An 18,777-nucleotide genomic window follows, 5' to 3' on the forward strand; every position below is an offset into this window, starting at 1 on the left:
ATGGGGGGAGGGGAAAGCAGGAGAGAAGAGAGGAGAAGGCAGGCGAAGAAAGAAAAAAAAAAAAAAACACGAGGAAAAAAGTCCTTACAGAAAAATAAAAAAGCAAAAATGAATGAAAGGCCATCGCCCAAATTTGCATGACAAGTGTATTGGCGAGATGATTGATCGGTGGATGCATCAAAGGGGAAAAACGGACTTGTGATCGGATCTCAACGGACAGTGCTCTCGTTGATCCTTCAGTGCCTTTCGGTGCCACCCACACACAGGCGGGCGTTTATATTCACGTTTTGGCGCAAGTGGAATTGGAAATTACGAATAATGTATTAAATTTCTCTTGCTAATAAATAATGACCGCCACGATGAACAAATCCCACAAGCACCTCGACCTCGCTGAAAGCGAAAAGAGAGACACAATTATCAAGTCAATCGACCTCAATGTCCCAATGCTCATCATCAAATCATCAACGGGCTCTGGTGGAAAAACCACCTGCCTCGTTGGAACACTCAGACCGCTTTGATTAGCGGCACAATGCAGCATCATCAGGAACGTCTTGGAAGAACAATGATACAAATCGAACGATGGTTTATTCAACTCATAATGTGTTGACAATGGATTGCCAAAGCTGAGAAAGATGACAGCGCAGTTTTTAGTTTCTTCTTCTTTTCCCTTGTTTTATCCCGCAATGTCGACTCCGGCTCCAGCTGCGGCTCCAGCTGCGGCCCCGGATCAGCAGCAGCCAGCTTTTCGGCGTGTGTTCGGTTTCATCGGCGGCGCGGTCGCCAACACGGTCGCCACATTTATTATTTTGGTTGTGGCGGCTTTCGTTGCTCGGCACGTGCTGGACAACAAGAACACGATCGCCAAGACCCACTCGCCCGAAGTCGTTCAAGCTCGCATGCTCGCACGCTTCGAGGCCGGCTCCGTCATCCCGCCCGTCAGAAAGTCCCACATCGATCGCCCGGATGTTGTTGCGATGCTTGAAGGGGTGCTGCGCCCCAAGGAGATGACGCGCTACCCCGTCGTCGTTGGCGAAACAGGCTGCGGCAAGACCAGCGCCGTCCTCGACGCCATCCGACCCAACCGCACTGGCATTGTCTACCACATTGTCAAAAGCGAGGTGTTAGTCTCGGTGCCGGGTCTACTGGCGGGGTCTCTCGCATTTGAGCCCAACCAATTCAAATTCGCAGACGCCTATCTCGTTGACCGTGGCGCGACCTTGAAAGACAAACCGGCCGAGGAACCATTCAAGAGTTGGGAGGCTCTTGTTGCTGATCTCGAGATCGTCGCCGCACAGTTCAAGGCCAAGCACGGTCATCCTGCCACGCTCGTCATCGACGCCGTAGACATGATCGCAAAGAAGGGGCCCGAACTGTTGCATGTGATTCAAGATTTTGCCAAGTCGGCTGCGGACGCCAACCTGCTCAATGTTGTTCTCGTCACCAGCGATGGTTCGACTCTGCCCGCGCTCAAGGAATCGTCAGCAATGACTCGTGCTCGCGTTGTCGAAGTGGGTGATCTCACCGACCAACAAGCTGTCACATATCTGGTGCGTCGTGACATCCACGAGGATTTGGCCAAGCGTGCGGTCGCTGAGATTGCTGGTGGGCGTCTCATTCTGCTCAACAATCTAGCAGACGACCTTCAGTTCAAGACTGTGGAACAGATCTCCACTCAGCTCTCCATTCAAACTGCAGACTCCCTTCAAGACGTCATTGATTATTCCGAGATGCACAACGCAACATCTGCCGTTCACAAGTCACTCTGCGATCTCACTCACGGTGCTCTGCACATTGACATCGTGCACCGCGCTCTGGGGAAAGACCTCACCAAAAAGCTCCTCGCCACCAACATCAACATTCTCGCTTACCATCCCAACGACACGTACACCCTTCACTCGCGCCACGTTCAACGCTCCGTGTCTACCCTGCTGAACTGCACGAGACCGTAGGGCCGTCCCTTGTTTCTGGCTTCTTGAGCCATCTTCAAGCGTTCACCCTCTGCCAACGCTCGCTTTCGTGTGTTGCAATGCGTTCTCAGCATCTGTATTGTATCTTGAAGACGTCGCTCTGAGAATAAAAAGCCAATTGTAAAGTTTATCGGCATTCTCGATGCTCGTTGAGCGGACGACTTGCTTTGCATGGGTGCGTGAGTGCATGAGTGGTCTTTGATATCCCCGACACACAAAAATACCAACGGCGATGAACTTGTTTTCTTTCAGAGAAAAGAAAAATATTCCTCATCGTCTACCACTTGCAAATCACTCTTTATGTATGCAGCTCTAGGGATGCCATTCACTGCATACCTCGGTGGCTGGTCTGGTTCGAGACGTACGCATAATTGCCAGCCAATATTGTTTGAATTCTCGTTTTGAGACAATAGCTCGAACACAAGCCGCGACAAGTTGCAAAGCTGGAAATTTTGCATGACGAGAGAAGTGCGACCGCCGGATCAACATTCATGGAGGGGCGGGGTGGAGGGAGACGACAGAGAACGCGGCCAAGACGCAACGAACAACTACAACGCTTACCCGCTGCGAAGCTGGGCCCGGAAAGCCTGCTTCCGTTGCTGTGCGCTTGCCATCGGACTCCATCTGATAGAAACACCCAATCACAGGAGCGAAACAGCAGAAGCTAACAAGAAACCAAGCAAAGAAAAGACTGGCGCGCATTTGGGTTTTTTTTGTTTGTTTGTTTTTTTGTTTTGTTTTTTTCTTGCCAAGACCAAGATCCGTCCACCTCCTGTCACTGCATGAAGCGGTACTGGTACCCGCTGAGAAGAAACATGTCTCGAGTACCACTGGAGCAAGGGGTAGGTCACTTGTCAACAAATTTGCAATGAGTTTGAACGAAGGGGGGGGGTTTTGTTCGGTTTCAATAAATAGTAGACGCAGTATGGCAACTCGGAATTGCAGACACAAACATTGCAGGGACAGCTTGAGGACGAGCACTAGATCTACACACGCGCTGCCCCGTTGGTGTCAACCGATGCTATAACTCGCCCAGGCGAGCACCAAGAATCGGAATGGCCGAGAGCTCATTCTGCATGCAAATGAACTCTCCGGTAACAGTCATGAAGGCGAGCGATGCGACATTGACCAGCCACCACGACACGCTCCAAGGGAAGCCACCGTAGACGGTCGAGAAGACGAGATGCAAGAGATGAAACGTTGCGGCGAAATCGAGGCACTGCTTTGCTCGCCTGACGATGAGCAATAGCCAGATGGATCTGCGCACACAATTGGCAGAATTAGAAGACAAGATGTCAAACAAGGAGACACACAGGATGAATAGACACGTCGCAGAATGTGCCAACATGACAATTGCCAATCGTAGGCAACGCACCGCCAAACAACCCACCCAAAGCACCCTTGCTTTGTCGGTGACTTGCACTCGCTTAGCATAACTCACCCGATAAACGAGTTCACGAGCATGAGAGCGGCGGCCAGCCACCAGGACAGCTCGCCGTTGACGAGAGGCACAATGATGACGCCCGCGCGGTTTTGCAGCGAGACGCCCAGCGCCTGTGCAGCCTCGTCTGCCGAGGAAGATGACGCCGAGGAGCTTGATTGGGCAGATCCGTCGTGAGACGAGAGGTGCTGGACGCCGAAGAGCAGGTCGAGCGAGATGGTCTCCTTGCCGAGGCCTTCGCCCTGCTGGTGAAGATGCAGCAGCGCACTCGCGACCATCACCAAGATCTGCAGAGTCATGTACATGCATGCCTGCAGCGTTAGGATTTGACTTATAATGAGCAGCGGATCCCAGACATAGGATCTGAAACGCATTCTGGTTTGGCGTTCAACAGCGAATGGACTGGCGGTTTGGTCGGGCTGTGTTCCCAAATACAGACACAAACAAAAGCTGCTGAGGCAATACAGATGTATGTGTGGATTCAATCAGAGAGACAAAAACCAGCGACACGGCACGACGAACGGCCGAGAACGCAAAACTGATCAAACGAATTTTCAACACCAGCAAGTCCGCTGTCTGTCTCCATCCACAAAGCATCGGATGGAGCCCCACACTATCACCCACTTGGCAAGAATAACTCTTAGAGATCGACAAGCTGCTGCTCGCGCGTACTCGCAAAGCGAAGCTTGAACTTAAAGTCGGCTTGCAGCGCCTGCGCATCGCTCAGCCAGCTCTCCATCTCATCCATTGTTTCGAAACAAACTTGAACGGTGCTGACGGACGTGGAAAAGATGAGGGTTCGCAAGGATGCATCGATGGCAAAGGCATGACCTGACCCAGCCGATTGGGGAGGCGTTGGTCGCGCAGCAGCATCTGGGGAGGCTGACGAGACACTGCGGGTCGAGCTGGTCGAGCTATCAGAGCTAACGACACTCGCTCGCAAGAAAGCAGCAGCAGAAGCAGCAGCAGCAGCAGCAGAAGCGTCGCGAGGCACCTCGCGCTCAAGGACGCCAAGTTGTGTGTGGCCGGGATCGGACTGCCGCTCCATCCGCACTTCGCTGAACAGCAGCAGATCGGCAAACTTGAGGGCGGCAAAGTCGATGCGCCTGCCGGGATGGAGTCGGTTGGTGGTGAACAGCAGAGCGTCGTTCAGCATGAACAGCCGGCCCTTTTCCCAACCCACGCCACTGCCATGGTAGACCATCACGTCGCTCTCTCGCACGAGACGTCGCGTGGGCGAGTAAAAGTCTTTGGGAATGCGCTTGATCAGATGCGACATCTGAGCGAGGCGCGCGGCGTTCTCCATGTCGCGCTTGCATTCGTTGACATAGTCTGTCAAGCGACGAAGGCGATCGAGTGCATGAGCCAAGTGGAAGCTGTCCGGGTGGGAGCTGGGTGTGTACTTGAGCACGGTCTGGATCAGCAGACAGTAGCGCGGCATGCGTTGGATGGGTGTAAGAAGCAAAGCGTCAATGCTCAACGTTGCCGACTGCCCTTTCTGCTTGTCCAGCGCAGCGTCGGCGCTCTCAATCAGGCTCGCCAGGATGGCCGCAGTGGTCGATGGCTCGACGCCCTCGCGTTTTGCAGCATCGTGCATGGCCTCAAATCGCTCCATCCAGGCCGAGCGGCGAGCCTCGTGCAGCTGCGCGACAAAGCCGTTGCGATGCTTGTCGCGCTCGCGGACTTGGGCGCGGAATCGCTCGTTCTGCTTGAGAGTCTGATGCAGCTTGTCGGCGGCAGTCGGATACTGCACGCAGTACGGTACATACTGTTGCGCAAAAAAGTCGACGGTCGTGCCGGTGAAAATGTCGCCAAAGCACACGGAATCCGTCCAATTTTCAATTCGCTTGGCCAAGATTGCCAGCAAGCAACGGTGGTGACGCAGCAGTGCATCGATATCGCCAGGGAAGAAGGCCAGAAGCTCGTTCTTTGGCAGCACTTTGCAATCGGCCAGCAACGGCTCGCGGTACACACGAACCATGCATTCCAGACCGTCAATGTAGGACTGCTCTGTCTCGAAGACCTCCCTTGCGGCGAGGAATCGCTTGTGGCTGCCGTGCGACGCGTTACTCGGAGCGGTTGACGATGAGCTTGCAATGGACAGGGTCGAGTTCCGGCGCGTCAGCACGGAAAGCCGCGACAAGTGAGACGGAGTGCGCATATGCCGACGTTTTGTTGGTGTTGCAACGGCGACAGGGGCTTTTTCCGCGGCGTCTAGGTCTGGCGCATGGTCGTGGTCGCTGTCGTGGTCGTGATCGTGGTCGTGCTCGTGGTCGCTGTCGTGGTCGTGATCAAAGTGATGCTGGTCAAGATCGTCATGATCGTGATGGTCGTGGACATCGCTGGCCGGCTGTTCGTCCGCCGGGGTAACAGTAAAGTCGTCTGTTAGTGTGTGACCAGAGGCCGCAGAATTGGACTCTGAGAGGAGGGAGAGAAAGAGGAGGCAAAAAAAAAATCCGTTAAAAAAAAAACGCATTGCAAAGTGGATCATCCCGCGCTTTTCCTGAAATCGCTTACCTTCGAGAGGGCCGGAAGGGTCTTCAACGGGCGTTGCGGGTAGGCGCTCAACGTAGCTTCCAGGCACATATCCTTCCTCGCCTTGCTCAGTCCGCACAAGCCACCAGCCGTCGTTCTCTTCGGTGAGAATCTCGAGAATCTGGCCCTTCTCGATCGCCATGTCAAACCGCCTGCTGGCAAGGTAATCATACAGAACGCGTCCATGCTGAACCTTGCTCTCGGGCTCTGGTTGTCCCCCAAGACCGGACAGCTCAAGCGAGTCCGTAGCAGCGCGAGAATCGGCTCCGGACGCATGCTCGGAGACATCTCCCGCACTACTCCGCCGTGTCGTGACGAGAGGGACGGTGGGAGGCTCAACGACTGCTGGCTCGTCCACGGGGTGTTTGATGGGCGCGTTGGAAACCTTGTCTGCCTCAAAGGACACGGTCGATGAAATGGCGTGGATGCCAGCACGAGCCGCTACATGCGGCAGAACGCGAGTCGAGGTGGCCGGGCCATGCGCTGCGACGTCCGAAAACATGCTTCCCAACGATGGACGCGAGCGATCTCGTCCGTGACCAACCGTGCGCGATTTTCGTGCAGGCGATGTCATCATAGACTCTTCGGTGGTCGAGGCGTGCCGGTGAAAGTCTGCGAGAATCTGCTTCCGTGCAGGCACCGGTGGAGGGTTTAGAATCGTGTATCGTGGTGCAACTGGGGGAGGAACAAGAATGACGTTCGGGGCCTCTGAGGCAGCTGCCGCTGGTGCTTCGGCTGGTGCTGCAACAGAGTGCAACTCGGACGACGCATCGGCCGTGGTTTGCGAGGGGCCGTCGTGGACAGAGGAGGCTGGCACGTCCGAGTGCAGCACGATTGGGCGCAGCAACACTGGGAACGGCCCGAATGCCTGGTCGACAGAGACTCGCGGCGAGTGCCAAGGAGACGAAAACGGAGAGGCGGCGCGTGGAACCGAGTTTGGATCATCGCTGCTGTGCGTTACGCCAACAAGAAGCGACAGCTTGCGCCGAGGCGATCCCGACGATGGGCGCACGGGCGGCAACCGCGGTGGAACTCGAGGTAGTTCGACGGGAGCCAGCAGATCGGACTGAACAGCGCGCGGTCCCGCAAAAGCAGACGTGTGTTGAGCGTCCGATTGTACAGGTGCAGCTTGCACAGGTGCAGCAATTTGTCGCGGTGCAGCGTGCGACAAATGATCAGCGAGCTCGGCAACAAACTCATCCGTCCACTTGACTGTATGGGCCTTGACAGTGGTTTGTGAACTGCTCGGGTTGCTGCCGGTGGTCGCGCTACTTGGCAGCGTGGACACCGACTCGGTCGAGGCCGATCGAAGGTTTCCGGATAATCGCGGAAATTGCTGCGGCGGTTCCCTGTTCGCTGCCCCGACATGGTGGGTAATGTCATGTAGCTGGGGCGCAACCTGATCCAAGTTGAGCGATATGCGTCGGTTTAGCGTTTCTGAGGCGTCTGGCGGAAGCACGACCACTGTGGGGTCGTTCCGTGCCGAGTGGCGAGGAACAAAGGCAGAAGATGACCGTTTGCGGAAATCGGACGAGGCGGGGTGATGGTGAGCAGCGTCCGAGCTTGCTGATGGAACAGGCGGAATGATTGCAGGCTGTGGCTGCTGCATCCCCCACGTTGCAGACAAAGTGTTCAACGACGGGTCGGACAGCGCAGAGGACTGTTGGGCCAGAGGTTTGAAGGCCGTGCTGCTTTCGGAGGATTGGCCATTGGGAAAGAAGACTGGCGCCCCGCCGAATGTTGGTGCTGCAGTACCAGTCATGAGCGATAAGAGTTGCTGTGGGTTGCGTCTGGGCACCGCGGAGGGCGAGGTGACGAGGCTGGCGCTGGTCGGTGGGGTAACGGCTGGGCGTGGACGTGCGCGCGCATCACTGCCAACAACAACACCAGCAGTGGACATGTCGCCCAACGATCGCTGCGACGGCAAGCTTGCCAACGCCGACGTGGATGCAGGACGAGGAATGGCGTTGGAATCGAATGAACCTCCCCAGCTCTGCATCGACGACGAGCTGCTGCCAGCAGTCGATGGCAAGCCTGATGCGGTTCGTGCAGATAGTCCACTCAATGGCGCAGGCTTGTGACCGGCAGGCAGCGGTCGCACGGTCGAAGTGAGTTGCTCGAAACTACCCGACTGGGTGAGTGACTCGTGCGCCGCCTCTCGCCGTTGAAGCCCTTCGGCCATGAGCTCGTCTACGAGCACTTGCTGTCGTCTTGCATCGGACGCTTCGCGATCGAACTGTGCCTGCGGTATGGTTGCAAAAAAAAAAAAAAACGGAAAACAGAAAGGTTTGGTTAGCAGGCATTTTGGCAAAACGGAACGACTCGAACGAGGTGTGCAATCAACTGAGCAGTCAGTCAGATGCAGTGAGAATGTTGACATGAAGAAGAAGAGCTCTGATCAATGATCAAGGGGCAAGCATGCCAAACGGGGACGGCTCAGAGACAAAATCGACGAAAAATTCTCGAGCTGTCGGGCTCCACGCCAACCAGTCACAGCGTTAGCAGCTCGTTCTCGAGTTGAAATCCAAACGCTCTGCGCCACAGAGATCAAGGACGCAAGCAGAGAAGGACCTTCCGCAATGACGCTCCAAGGGGGCTTCGGGGCTGAGCTCGAGTCCAAGTCCGCCGCACACCATGCGGACTGCAAGAGTCAAGGTGAGACACGCCAATGACTGCTCCATTGCACTGGTAGTCTCGCCTTGTGGGCAACGCGATGAGGAAGGAAGGGCGACAATGACGCTTCGTGCGTCCTCTTCGTTCGTTCGTTCGTTCGTCACTCTGCCGCCATGTTGTTGGGTGTTTCCACTTGGTCTGCTGCATTTTGTGGCTTTGGGGAGTGGGGAGTGAGGGGTCGGGGTTGGGGTTGTGGGGAAGAGACCAACAGCCAATTTGGTGACACGAAACGCAAAAATCGACCTGTAAATGTGAATGTGATAGTGATAGTGAATGTGATAGTGATAGTGAATGTGATAGTGATGTGTGAGTGAGTGTGTGTGTGAGTGAGTGAAGTTGTGGGGACTTGCTTGGAGGGATCTTGCGAGCGACGCATCGCTGTCGAGCTGTCCGTGCGGGTCGGCTCTTGTTGCACGAGGCAGTGCCATTTTGAAGAGGCGGGGGGGGGGGGAAAGGGAGGAAAGACCAACGAACGAACGAACGAACGAACGGAGCAGCAGCAGCAGCAGCAGCAGCAGGCACAGACGGACGGACGGACGGACGGACGGAGTGAACAAGAGTAAGAAATCTGAAGAGAAGAAGAAAGAATAGAATAGAAAAGAAAAAGATTGAACAAGAAGAAATTAGGTACGACAAAAAAGGTCGAGTATTGTAGAATGAACATGGAGATGATGAGGCTGGAGAGAGAGAGAGAGAGCAGGGGGGGAAGAGAGAGAGTAGGGGAAGAGAGAGAAGAGAGTGCGTCACTGTTGGAGCTGTTTGGAGGCCCGGTCGCAGTGAGGAGATCAGAAATGGGTGGCTTGTGTGCGTCATTGGCGGTTTTGGTCGCATCGCAATAGGACATTGCAAATGTCAACGGAACAAAAAAACACATGGATCAACAAAGAAGAAGACCGAAGAATATCGGGCTGCGGCTGGATCGAAGGATATGCCAGTACGGTCAAAGAGCCAAAAGTCCACTCTTACTCTCTCGGTTGCTGTTGTTTATTGTTTTGTTCTATTTTTGCTCAGATTCATTCACTCTTTGTCTTTGTTTCGCTTTGGATTGTTCTGAGCTTCTCTGAGCAAAAGACCCCACCGATTTTGCTTCTCCGTTTTTTTCTTTATTCATCCTTGCTTTTTTGGATGGAGTACGCCGCACTCCAGCAAGCCCTGCAGTGTCTCGACTCTCAGAGCCACCTGCTCGTTGCCGCGCATCACCGCCTGCTCGAGCATTCGCGAGTGGTTGCTCGCTGTGTGGACGACGAGGCAAACCTGCTCAACTCGCTCGCCGCCTCCGCTCCAGTCCCGTCTGCGCCTGCACCGACGTCCAGTGGGCAAGCATCTCGCGCCTCCCAGTCTCATCCGTCTGCCCAGCAGTAGTCGTCGTCGTCGTCGTCGTCGTAGCGCCGCGCTCTCAAGCCAACGCGCGGAATCGGATTTGACTTTTCCCGCCAAAAAACCTGCAACTCATTCACTCATCCTCCTCTCTTTGACACCCTTTCCTTTCCTTCCTTTGACCCTTTCTTCTCAGATTCACCTTCTCATTCCCCCTTCAGCTATCAACGCGGCCGACTGCATCCGTCTTTGTGCCTTTCTCTTTCTCACTCTCTTTCTCACACAAGCATGTTCTCGCGAGCACCACGCACGCACCGTCGCGCTGGAGCCAGCAGCACAAACGCCTTCGTGTCGAACAGCGACGACGAGACTGGCGGGACATCAGCCAGCCAGGATCGCAGCCTTTCTGGCGCACTCGGCCGAGGGTCATCCAGAGGCCGAGGCCGAGGCCGGGCGGCGCCAGTTGCAGCCTCCCGTTTGCAAGTTGGCAACGTGGTCTCGACGGCCGAGATTGATGTACTGTTTGGCTTTGGAAGCGCCGCTGGTCGGTCGTCTCGAGGGCGAGGCGCCCCTGCTGCTCGCGTCGGTGGCGGTGGTGCGACCGCGGCCGCGGCTTCCGTATCTCCCGCTGCTGTAGAACCTTCAAATCAAGACATTGTCGACATGTTGCACGACCTGGCCCAGCAGGCCTCGGAGCGCGGCACGAAAAACATGTACTCCTATCGCAAGGCGACGACGAGTGTCTGCAGGTACCCGCTGCCCATTCGCTCCGGAAACGAGGCCATGTTGTTGGAGCATATCGGGGCTACGATTGCGCGGCAAATTAGTAGTTTCATTGCTGCTCGGCCTCGAGCTTCGGCCGTGCCACTCGTTCGCGGTTCATCCGCCGCCGCCGCCGCCGCTTCCTCAGGCTTTCCAACACCTGCGTCATTGCAAGGCGCAGCTGTAAGGCCGTCGCTGCCCACCATGTTCCAGAGTTTATCTTCATCAGCTGTCTCGTCTCGCCCCGTCGCAGCTCCACCACCCATCAAACGGGTACAGCTGCAACTCCCGCCACCAGCGAATCCACCAGGCCAGGAGTCTGCCGTGTCCATCTCTCCGTCATCACGTCGACTCCTCAAGGGGCCCGAGACGTTGCCACCGTCGTACCTGACGATGCTGTCCAACATGAACAAGAGTGCATCGGCTGCGGCAGCTCCTCCGCCTCTCGCATCTCCTCCAGTTCTCCTGCAAGCTGCTTCCGCCCTATCAATCGCATCTACTTCCACCAACAACAGCAGTACCGCGACGGCCAGTCGGGCAGCAACCGCCGACCCTTCCCCAGGCGATCTCGAAGACCTGTTCGCGCCAACCCCACGACTCAGCCAGAAGCGATCCCTTTCTGAAGCATCAGAATCTTCGACCAGATTTTCCTTTGTGAGCGCCGAGTTTGAACTGGCGTCCTCTCGTGAGCAAGCGGGCGTGTTAGTTCATGGTACGATTTTTTTTTTTTTGTTTTTTTTTTTCTCTCTTCATTATTCGTTTGCAGCTTTCTTTCTTTGTCACCTGTTTTGCCCAACAAGCACCCAGCTCGATTGGCACAGTTGGTTAGCGCGTGGTGCTAATAACGCCACGGTCGCAGGTTCGATCCCTGCATCGAGCATACCGCCTTCTCTTTTTTTTTCTTTCTCTGTCTCTCACTTTTTTTTTTTTTTCCTCTCTTTTTTTTTTCCAACTCCATTGTTTCTCAATCTCTTTTTTTTTTTTTTTTTTTTGTCTGGCAAACCACAAACAGAAAGCGCAGTTTGGGTGCTGATTGGCCACCCTGCCGAAGACACAAACCGCCTGCATGTCAAGTTTGGTACAATGTTGCCGCATTCCGCCCCAGCGCCCGCACATCTGGCTGCGCGAGGTGTTCGGTTTCACTACGTGCCCGAAGCATCCTTTGATATTTCTGGCGAAGGTGAAGCAGAGTGGCACAATGCCGCCAGTCTGTGGCATGAGGCGCGAAATCCACCCAACAAACCCACAACAATCTCATCATCATCAACCTCCTCCTCATTCTCCTCCTCCTCGGCTGGACCAGCTCCTCACCTTGCATCAAAGGAGCCTCTGCAACCCTCACTTGCTGTCACCAAGGAAGCCCCACTTCTTCGTTCGCAAAGCTCGTCATCAGCGAGCGTTCGGTTTGGCCGGCACGATCTATTCCGCTCTGTGAGCGACACCAGCAACGCCTCGAACGCCATGTTTGTGCCGTCCGCAGAGCAAACACTGCGTGTGCCCATTGTGGACGCTGCTCAAATCCAGCTGGTCGTGGATGCCCGCGAAATGTTCAGTTCCAACGGAGAAATCAGCCCCGTCTACGAGCTTCTTGCGCAGCTTGACGGCCCGCCCATCACCCGACCCCTTCCAGTGGGTGATTTTGTCTGGATTGCAACTGTGAACGGCAGTAAGTGAGACCTTGCACGTCAGCAACTTCGTGGTGACCAGAGAATCTAACAAAGCAGTGGAATTTGTTTTCATTCATCAGAGGAATACTTGTTGGACTATATCTGTGAGCGAAAACGGATGGATGACTTGGAGCACAGCATTCTGGATCGCCGATTTCGCGAACAGAAGGTAATTCGCTCGCTGCGAATGCATTTCGAAAATGGAGCTGATCTTTTTGTTTCCTTGTCAATCCGAACGCAGTTTCGACTGCTGTCATGCGGGGTATCGAACGTCGTCTACATTGTTGAAGAGTTGATGAACTTTGAAGCGCAGGCGTTGTCTGCGTCGGCGCTTCGCCAAGCAATGGCCAACACGCAGGTGAGTTGCAATTCCCCGTGCTTTTATCCAGCCGGAGTGTGTGTGTGATTGTTTTTCTCACCTCTTGGCCACATTTGGCATTGGTTTGGCTTCGGCTTTTTTGGGGGGCAGGTACATTGCGGGTTTAAGCTCCAATTGTCCAAGACGCCACTGGCCACGGTAAACTTCTTGAGACGCATGACAGCATACCTTCAACAACGATACTTGGTGAGCTATTCTTGTTGTTGGAATTGTCTGCTGCTGCTAAGGCTCCGCACGCTCTCATCCTCATCCATCCACTTGTTTTGATTTTTCACAGAACAAGGATTTGTGCGTGCTTCGCCCGGGCGCGTTGCAAGCTTTGGCTGCCCTGACGCCCGAGTCGCAACGCAATTCTTCCGCTCGCACTCTGCCACTGCTGCCGCCAGAGTACCATCTGAGCTACGAAGACTTTACCGCGCAGTCGGAGAAGAATGGTCAGCGCACGCTCAAAGATCTGACGGCGGCTCAACTCCTCCAAATCAAAGGACTGACCTCCGAGAAGCTGAAAGAAATCATCAATGTCTATGGCTGTCTTCGTCAGTACGTCCCGATGACCGGGGGGGGGGAAGGCGTGCGTTGTCCGCAACCTTTTGCGGAGAGAGTTTGTAACTTTTTGTTGTTTGTTGATGATTCCTTGGGCTGTTCAGACTGCATGATGCGTTTCAATCAGACTCCGTCGGCACCCTGCAACGCCTGGCTGACATCAAATTCGGTCGTGTCGTACAATGCAAGCCACTTGGAATGCCGCTTGCCAAAGCCATCGCTACTGCAATTGCCCCTCAATTGTTCCCTTCATGAATCGCCACCCCAATATAAAATAAATCAAACCCCTCCTGACTCGATTTACTGAGCACCCTCGTCTCGTCTTCGCTGGCTCACTCTTCTTTTTGTGCTACAATCTTAAACATGAGCGGAAAGTCGAAAGTAAACCCGACGTACTTTGCCGTTCCCGGCATTGGCTGGTGGATTGCCATTCTCGGTGGCCTGCTCGCCTTTGAGGTTTCTGCATTCCATCCCGACTCGTTCCCATTTGCCGTTCTGGGACCTCTTGCGAGCTTTGTCAGGTGAAGGACTGGACGAATCGAGCTGATCCATTTCGATCAAAAACCCGCGTTGCTGCTGCGATCGCGCGCTCTGGTTGTTCCAAGCACAGCCACCTTACTCACAATGAACAACATCTCCTCTTGCCCGCTTTGCCTGCCTTTGCTTGATTGGAACGCAGGTGGCTGTCGTACGAGCACAGCTTGAGCATGCAGATTGGATTTGTCGTTGCCATCGTCGTGCACGTATTCGAAGGCGCCTACGCCTACTCTCTCGCATCCAAGCTCAAGTTGCAGCCAAAGACAGTTGCTGCATGGACCATCCAGTCGTTCATCTGTGGCTTCCCCTCGTTGCGCCTTCTGCTGGCCTACAAGCGCAAGATCGAACGCAGCAAGTAAATTGATTTTTTTTTTTTCTTTACCGTTCAATGCATTGTCGTCGCGATGTAGTCGATTCGAGCAATACACAATGCAATCCTGCGAGAATAGAACACAACCCCTCCTTTTTCATCTTCTTGGCTGCTCAAACTAGTGACTAATTAACAGATATATTTTTGGCGCGTTCAAAGTAGCTCAAAAAGCAACCATCCAACCAACGAGAATCAACCAAAGACTGGACAGCGACTCCTGGGCAGCAACAAACACAACAAGAGCCGCTTCATTTATTTGAAGATCTTGCCCTGGTTGAAGCTGCGCTCCTTGAATTCGTCACCCTCCCAGAGAAGGTACTCGTCGACCATCTTCTTGTCGGCGGCGTTGTTAACGTCGAGCTTCTTCCAGTTGTATGAGGGAGCATCAACGTTCCAGTCGTCGGCGCGGGAGAAGATCTGGTCCTGGCCACGGGTGACCCAGACACCAGAGATTTGGTTGTTGTCGTCAGTGCCGAAGATGCACATCGAGCCGAAGGCGAACTTGCGGAGCTTCTCGATACGCTGGAAGAAGCCAGAGATGAGGTTGGCGGTCATGAAGCACTTCTTGAGCTCCTCGGGGTACTTGTAGTCGCAGCGCCAGATGGAGTAGCCCTCACGGTCGAGGTGCTCCCAGAAGTGGGGGATGGCCTTGGTGGCAGTGTCCTCGTTAGAGTAGCTGCGCTTGAAGCCGTCGAGGTCAAAGCTGGACTTGGGGAGCAGGGTGAACTGGAACTCGGGCTTGTTGCTCTCCTTCTCCTCCTCGTCGATGGGCTCGTCCTCCTCATCGTCGTCCTTCTTGGCGGGCTTCTTCTTCTCCTCCTTGGGCTTCTCAGCGGCGGGGGCAGCCTCCTTCTTCTTCTCCTCCTTGGGCTTGTCGGCAACGGCGGCAGCGGCGGCGCCGGCCTGCTTCTCGGTGGCGGTGAACTGGACCTTGCCAAAGACGGCGAGGAACTGCTTCTGGTTGATGAGGGTGGTCAGCCAGCGGGTGAGGTTGGGGAACTGGGCACGGACGGCAGCGTCGGCAGCGTGCTCGAACAGCGGGATGAGGACGGAGGCGACGGTGATGTCGGCAAGGGAGACGCGCTCGCCAACAAGGTAGGTGCGGGTGCGGAGGATGGTGTTGAGGGCACCGAGCGAGTGGGTGAGGTCAGCCTTGGCAGCATCGACGGCGGTCTTGTTGTAGGGGATGGCGCCATAGATGGGGAAGACCCAGGTGCAGACAGCGGGGAACAGGTCGTTGTTGGCAAAGCCAATGAACTGCTGGACCTGAGCGGCGGCAACGGTGGTCTCGCCAGTCAGGGTGCGGTTCTCGCCAGCGACTATTCGAGAAGGAAGTTAAAAAAAAAAATGAGTCAAGATCAGCCGGGACAAGTAGGCAGAGAAAAAGATAACCAAGGAATAGGGGGAAATGTTTGATAAAGAGAGATAGAGACAGAGAAAACGAGTGATCAGCACATATTTCGCGATATCCACACAATCTTTTCGGACAGGGATAACTGTATAATAAAAAACGAATTGTATCATCATTGTAAAGGTTGTCAAAGGGGGGCGAGGAGAAAAAGGAGGCGAAAGAAAGGTTTGGAGACGCAACGCAAATATGTGAGAGAAGAGGAAGGAGGGCCAAAAAGGACATACCAAAGCGGGCGATGGCGTCGGCATCAAAGAGGTGGGTGCCGTCGGCAGCCTCGAAGGCGGGGACCTTGCCGAGGGGGAACTTGGCAACGAACTCGGCGTTCTTCTCCTCAGCGTTGAAGGCGACGACCTCGAGCTTGACACCAGCGTACTGGGCAGTGACGAAGACGCGCTTGGCGCGGAGGTTGTGCTTGTTGGTGTAGAACTTCTGCTCGGATTGAACCGACAAGGGGCGTGAGTGTTTGTGATGATGTGCACGGAGTCACGGATATGCATGTAGATCAAAAGCGATTGCTTGATCGAGATAGATGGAGAGAAAAGGTGGCAAGGGGAAACGAGAAAAGAAGTGTTGAAGCCATGTGCTTGTTGTAATGGACCATGACAATTGCATCAGCGCCCATCAACAAGCTGGTCATTCCGCCGTTGTCGAGTTGTTCGAATATGAACTTTGTGATGCCAAAGTTCGTGCAAAACGCAGGATCGGAAGAAAGAGGGAGAGCACATGAAAAGTCGAAGAATCGCACATGTGGAGCAAAGCAAACAAGAAAAAAGTCACGCTTCAATCACAATCGCTCGCTCTCTCACTGCGGCTTACGTCATGCCACTCACAAACAGAATGGTGAATGACGCAAAAAGATTGCTTCATGCCATCAGAGCGAGAGACGGCAGCAACAAGCGTCGAAAGCAAGGCGCTTTGCGACGCTTTTCCATCCAGCTTCCATTTCCACCCCCCACCAGCATCGCAACTTGCGCGGCTGTTTGCAGCACTGCGTCATGCAATCGGCAGCATTCCCTCCATCGAATCCAATGTGAAACATAAAAGTGTATCGGATTGACGTACGCCCGACATGGTAGATGTTAGACTGGACTGGCCGGGTCGGGTCCAAATCGGGGATGGAGAAATGAGCGCAAAAATCAAAATCCCAGTTCAATCCATTTCATCTACTCGATCACTCCGCTTCCCACAGGCCGCTCCCTTAAACTCTCTCTCTATTGCCTATGATGAAAATTCTATAACAAAACATCGATCTGCACAATCCGTCTCAATTGCTGCAATTCCATCATCTTTCGGAAAACTCTGCCAGGACCAGATCGTTGGCCGCCTCAACTTGGCAAAAGACGCCAAGTTGTTCGTCTCGCCAATGGCCATGGAATTCTGCTGCAAGGTAGAATTGAGTGAAACTGAGATCCACACCTCTGTCATCACATCTCAAAAATCCAAATCCGGTCGAATTTTCAGTCTCCTTGCGAAACGATGACGAGCACCGATCATGAACAGCCGCTGCATCTGCTGTCCCTCCCAGATGAGATCCTCGTCCGAATTCTACAGTCGCTAGATCCGCCGTGTCTGGCTCGCGTCGCACGCTGTTGCAGGCAGCTACGGCGGCTGGCAATGGACAACCTGGTTTGGAGCAAAGTGTATGACCGCGCACTGACTGTCGCTTCCACAAGAACCAGCACGCCAGCAGCAGCCTCAAATGCCAATCCTATGAACAGCAGTAGTACTACCAATGCGGCCGTCCGAGTGGAGAATCGAGCCGAAACTCGCTCCAATCGCTCCAACCCCAAATCCGCAGAGCGCCGACTCTCTCAAGCCTCGCCCGCACATGGCACCATTGATTGGCGATCAAGATACATTTGGATGTTTGGCACCTTTTCCTCCAAGGAACTGGTGGGACACACCGATGCAGTGCTGCAACTCGGATTCCAGCGCAAATCCGAACAAGCCGATTCGGACAATCCTGATTCAGACGACGACGACGAAGAAATGTCACTAAACAACTCCTTCAACGACAATGACAATGACAAGGAGCTAGAGTTCGATTCAAGATCCTCTGAACTGCTTCTGAGTGGCTCGGCTGATGGAACCATTCGAGTGTGGGACGCATTGTCGGGCGTTTGTCGGCGAACGATTGACATTCCCACTCCGCGCCAGCCCGCTGCAATGCGGTTTTCCGACCGTCTTGACTCTGCGTGCGTCGGTGGCGAAACTGGTGAGCTGGCCGTCGTTGACGTGGAAGCTGGTCAAACTGTCACGTCCGGCTCGTTGGCCCGCGCAAGTGCCACTCAAGGCACTCGAACCCCAACCGTAACCTCAATCTGCATGCTCAACAGGACCACCCTTATCGCTGGGCTCGTGTCCGGGGCTGTCGTGCTTTGGGACACTCGCTCGCACTGCAGCCAAGCACATGCCACGCAACTGCTCCTCCGGCACGAAGGGTCTGTCCTGTCTGTGAAGCCAGCACCCACACACAACTCCTCACAGCAGAGCTACAGCTACGAGTTACCCAATGAGCTCGTGACAGGCTCCCGGGATACCACGGTTCGAGTGTTTGACGTTCGTGCAAACCGCATGCGCGCGGCAGTGCGAACTGGCTTTATCGTGCGAGACACTGCTTTCTTGGACACGGGCAGACTCGCAGTGACTGGTGGGCCGTATCTCTCGCGCGGAGCCAGTGATGTCGTTGCCCTTGACTTTTACGACTACGCCACAATGTCTCGCGTTGCGCGAGCAAAAGACGTCTGCGCCCGTTCGTCCGCGGCCATTTCGTCGCTCTCGGTGGATTCTAAAACGAACTGCCTCTTGACGAGCTCCTGGAGCGGCGGGATTGGATTGTGGAACATTGCCACGGGTGCTTCGATGCGTTCAGTCGTGCTGCCAAAGCCCCAACAAGGCGGCGAGAATGACACGCTTTCGCTCGCCAACTTGGCTCTCGGTCCGCAACGCATCTTCCGCGGTCAGCTGGATGGAACGATTCAAGTCTTCTCCCCCAGCTTAACATTGCCTCCTGTGGCATTGCCCGGTGCCTTCTTTGCTGCGAACATGTCGGATTCCGTGTATTCGGACGAACTGCGCGATATGGTGGCTTCCCGCTTTGGCAGCTCGTCGGTTACGATTAACTCGCGGTTGTCGGGCATGTTTCCACGCTAAATCTCATTAGCGTTGCTTGATG

The 18,777-nt window shown here is 54.7% G+C and overlaps 7 protein-coding genes across 7 annotated transcripts, besides 1 other annotated feature; 4 read left to right on the plus strand and 3 right to left on the minus strand.

Annotated features, from left to right (window-relative positions):
• Window positions 1-683: 683 nt before the first annotated feature.
• On the plus strand, window positions 684-1,949 carry CAOG_08648 (hypothetical protein; the record flags this gene model as incomplete). The annotated part of the gene is made up of 1 exon (XM_011271957.1): window positions 684-1,949. One exon carries the CDS (start codon window positions 684-686, stop codon window positions 1,947-1,949), a length of 1,266 nt encoding a protein of 421 aa, XP_011270259.1.
• A 1,039-nt stretch (window positions 1,950-2,988) lies between these two features.
• On the minus strand, window positions 2,989-3,686 carry CAOG_02934 (hypothetical protein; the record flags this gene model as incomplete). Its single annotated transcript, XM_004363716.1, has 2 exons — window positions 2,989-3,199; window positions 3,409-3,686. 2 exons carry the CDS (start codon window positions 3,684-3,686, stop codon window positions 2,989-2,991), a joined length of 489 nt encoding a protein of 162 aa, XP_004363773.1.
• A 362-nt stretch (window positions 3,687-4,048) lies between these two features.
• On the minus strand, window positions 4,049-8,992 carry CAOG_02935 (hypothetical protein; the record flags this gene model as incomplete). Its single annotated transcript, XM_004363717.1, has 4 exons — window positions 4,049-5,826; window positions 5,926-8,185; window positions 8,474-8,584; window positions 8,963-8,992. 4 exons carry the CDS (start codon window positions 8,990-8,992, stop codon window positions 4,049-4,051), a joined length of 4,179 nt encoding a protein of 1,392 aa, XP_004363774.1.
• Window positions 8,993-9,741: 749 nt separating this feature from the next.
• CAOG_02936 (hypothetical protein) lies at window positions 9,742-13,579 on the plus strand (the record flags this gene model as incomplete). The annotated part of the gene is made up of 9 exons (XM_004363718.2): window positions 9,742-9,974; window positions 10,221-11,407; window positions 11,708-11,875; window positions 11,999-12,361; window positions 12,443-12,531; window positions 12,604-12,720; window positions 12,832-12,879; window positions 13,019-13,281; window positions 13,412-13,579. 9 exons carry the CDS (start codon window positions 9,742-9,744, stop codon window positions 13,440-13,442), a joined length of 2,499 nt encoding a protein of 832 aa, XP_004363775.1. The 3' UTR covers window positions 13,443-13,579.
• Window positions 11,502-11,575, plus strand: a tRNA (tRNA-Ile).
• Window positions 13,580-13,625: 46 nt separating the features above from the next.
• Window positions 13,626-14,284, plus strand: CAOG_02937 (hypothetical protein). The gene is made up of 2 exons (XM_004363719.2): window positions 13,626-13,805; window positions 13,964-14,284. Exons 1-2 carry the CDS (start codon window positions 13,648-13,650, stop codon window positions 14,178-14,180), a joined length of 375 nt encoding a protein of 124 aa, XP_004363776.1. The 5' UTR covers window positions 13,626-13,647; the 3' UTR covers window positions 14,181-14,284.
• A 29-nt stretch (window positions 14,285-14,313) lies between these two features.
• CAOG_02938 (eukaryotic translation elongation factor 1 gamma) lies at window positions 14,314-16,698 on the minus strand. Its single transcript, XM_004363720.2, has 3 exons — window positions 16,665-16,698; window positions 15,827-16,031; window positions 14,314-15,510 (listed from the first exon to the last, which is right to left on the minus strand). The coding sequence occupies exons 1-3, from the start codon at window positions 16,671-16,673 to the stop codon at window positions 14,444-14,446; spliced, it is 1,281 nt and encodes a 426-aa protein (XP_004363777.1). The 5' UTR covers window positions 16,674-16,698; the 3' UTR covers window positions 14,314-14,443.
• A 380-nt stretch (window positions 16,699-17,078) lies between these two features.
• Window positions 17,079-18,755, plus strand: CAOG_02939 (hypothetical protein; the record flags this gene model as incomplete). The annotated part of the gene is made up of 1 exon (XM_004363721.1): window positions 17,079-18,755. The coding sequence occupies one exon, from the start codon at window positions 17,079-17,081 to the stop codon at window positions 18,753-18,755; it is 1,677 nt and encodes a 558-aa protein (XP_004363778.1).
• Between the last annotated feature and the right edge of the window lie 22 nt (window positions 18,756-18,777).

This window comes from Capsaspora owczarzaki (genome assembly GCF_000151315.2).
Source record: "Capsaspora owczarzaki ATCC 30864 unplaced genomic scaffold supercont2.4, whole genome shotgun sequence".
In the NCBI taxonomy this organism is placed as follows: domain Eukaryota; class Filasterea; order Ministeriida; family Capsasporidae; genus Capsaspora; species Capsaspora owczarzaki.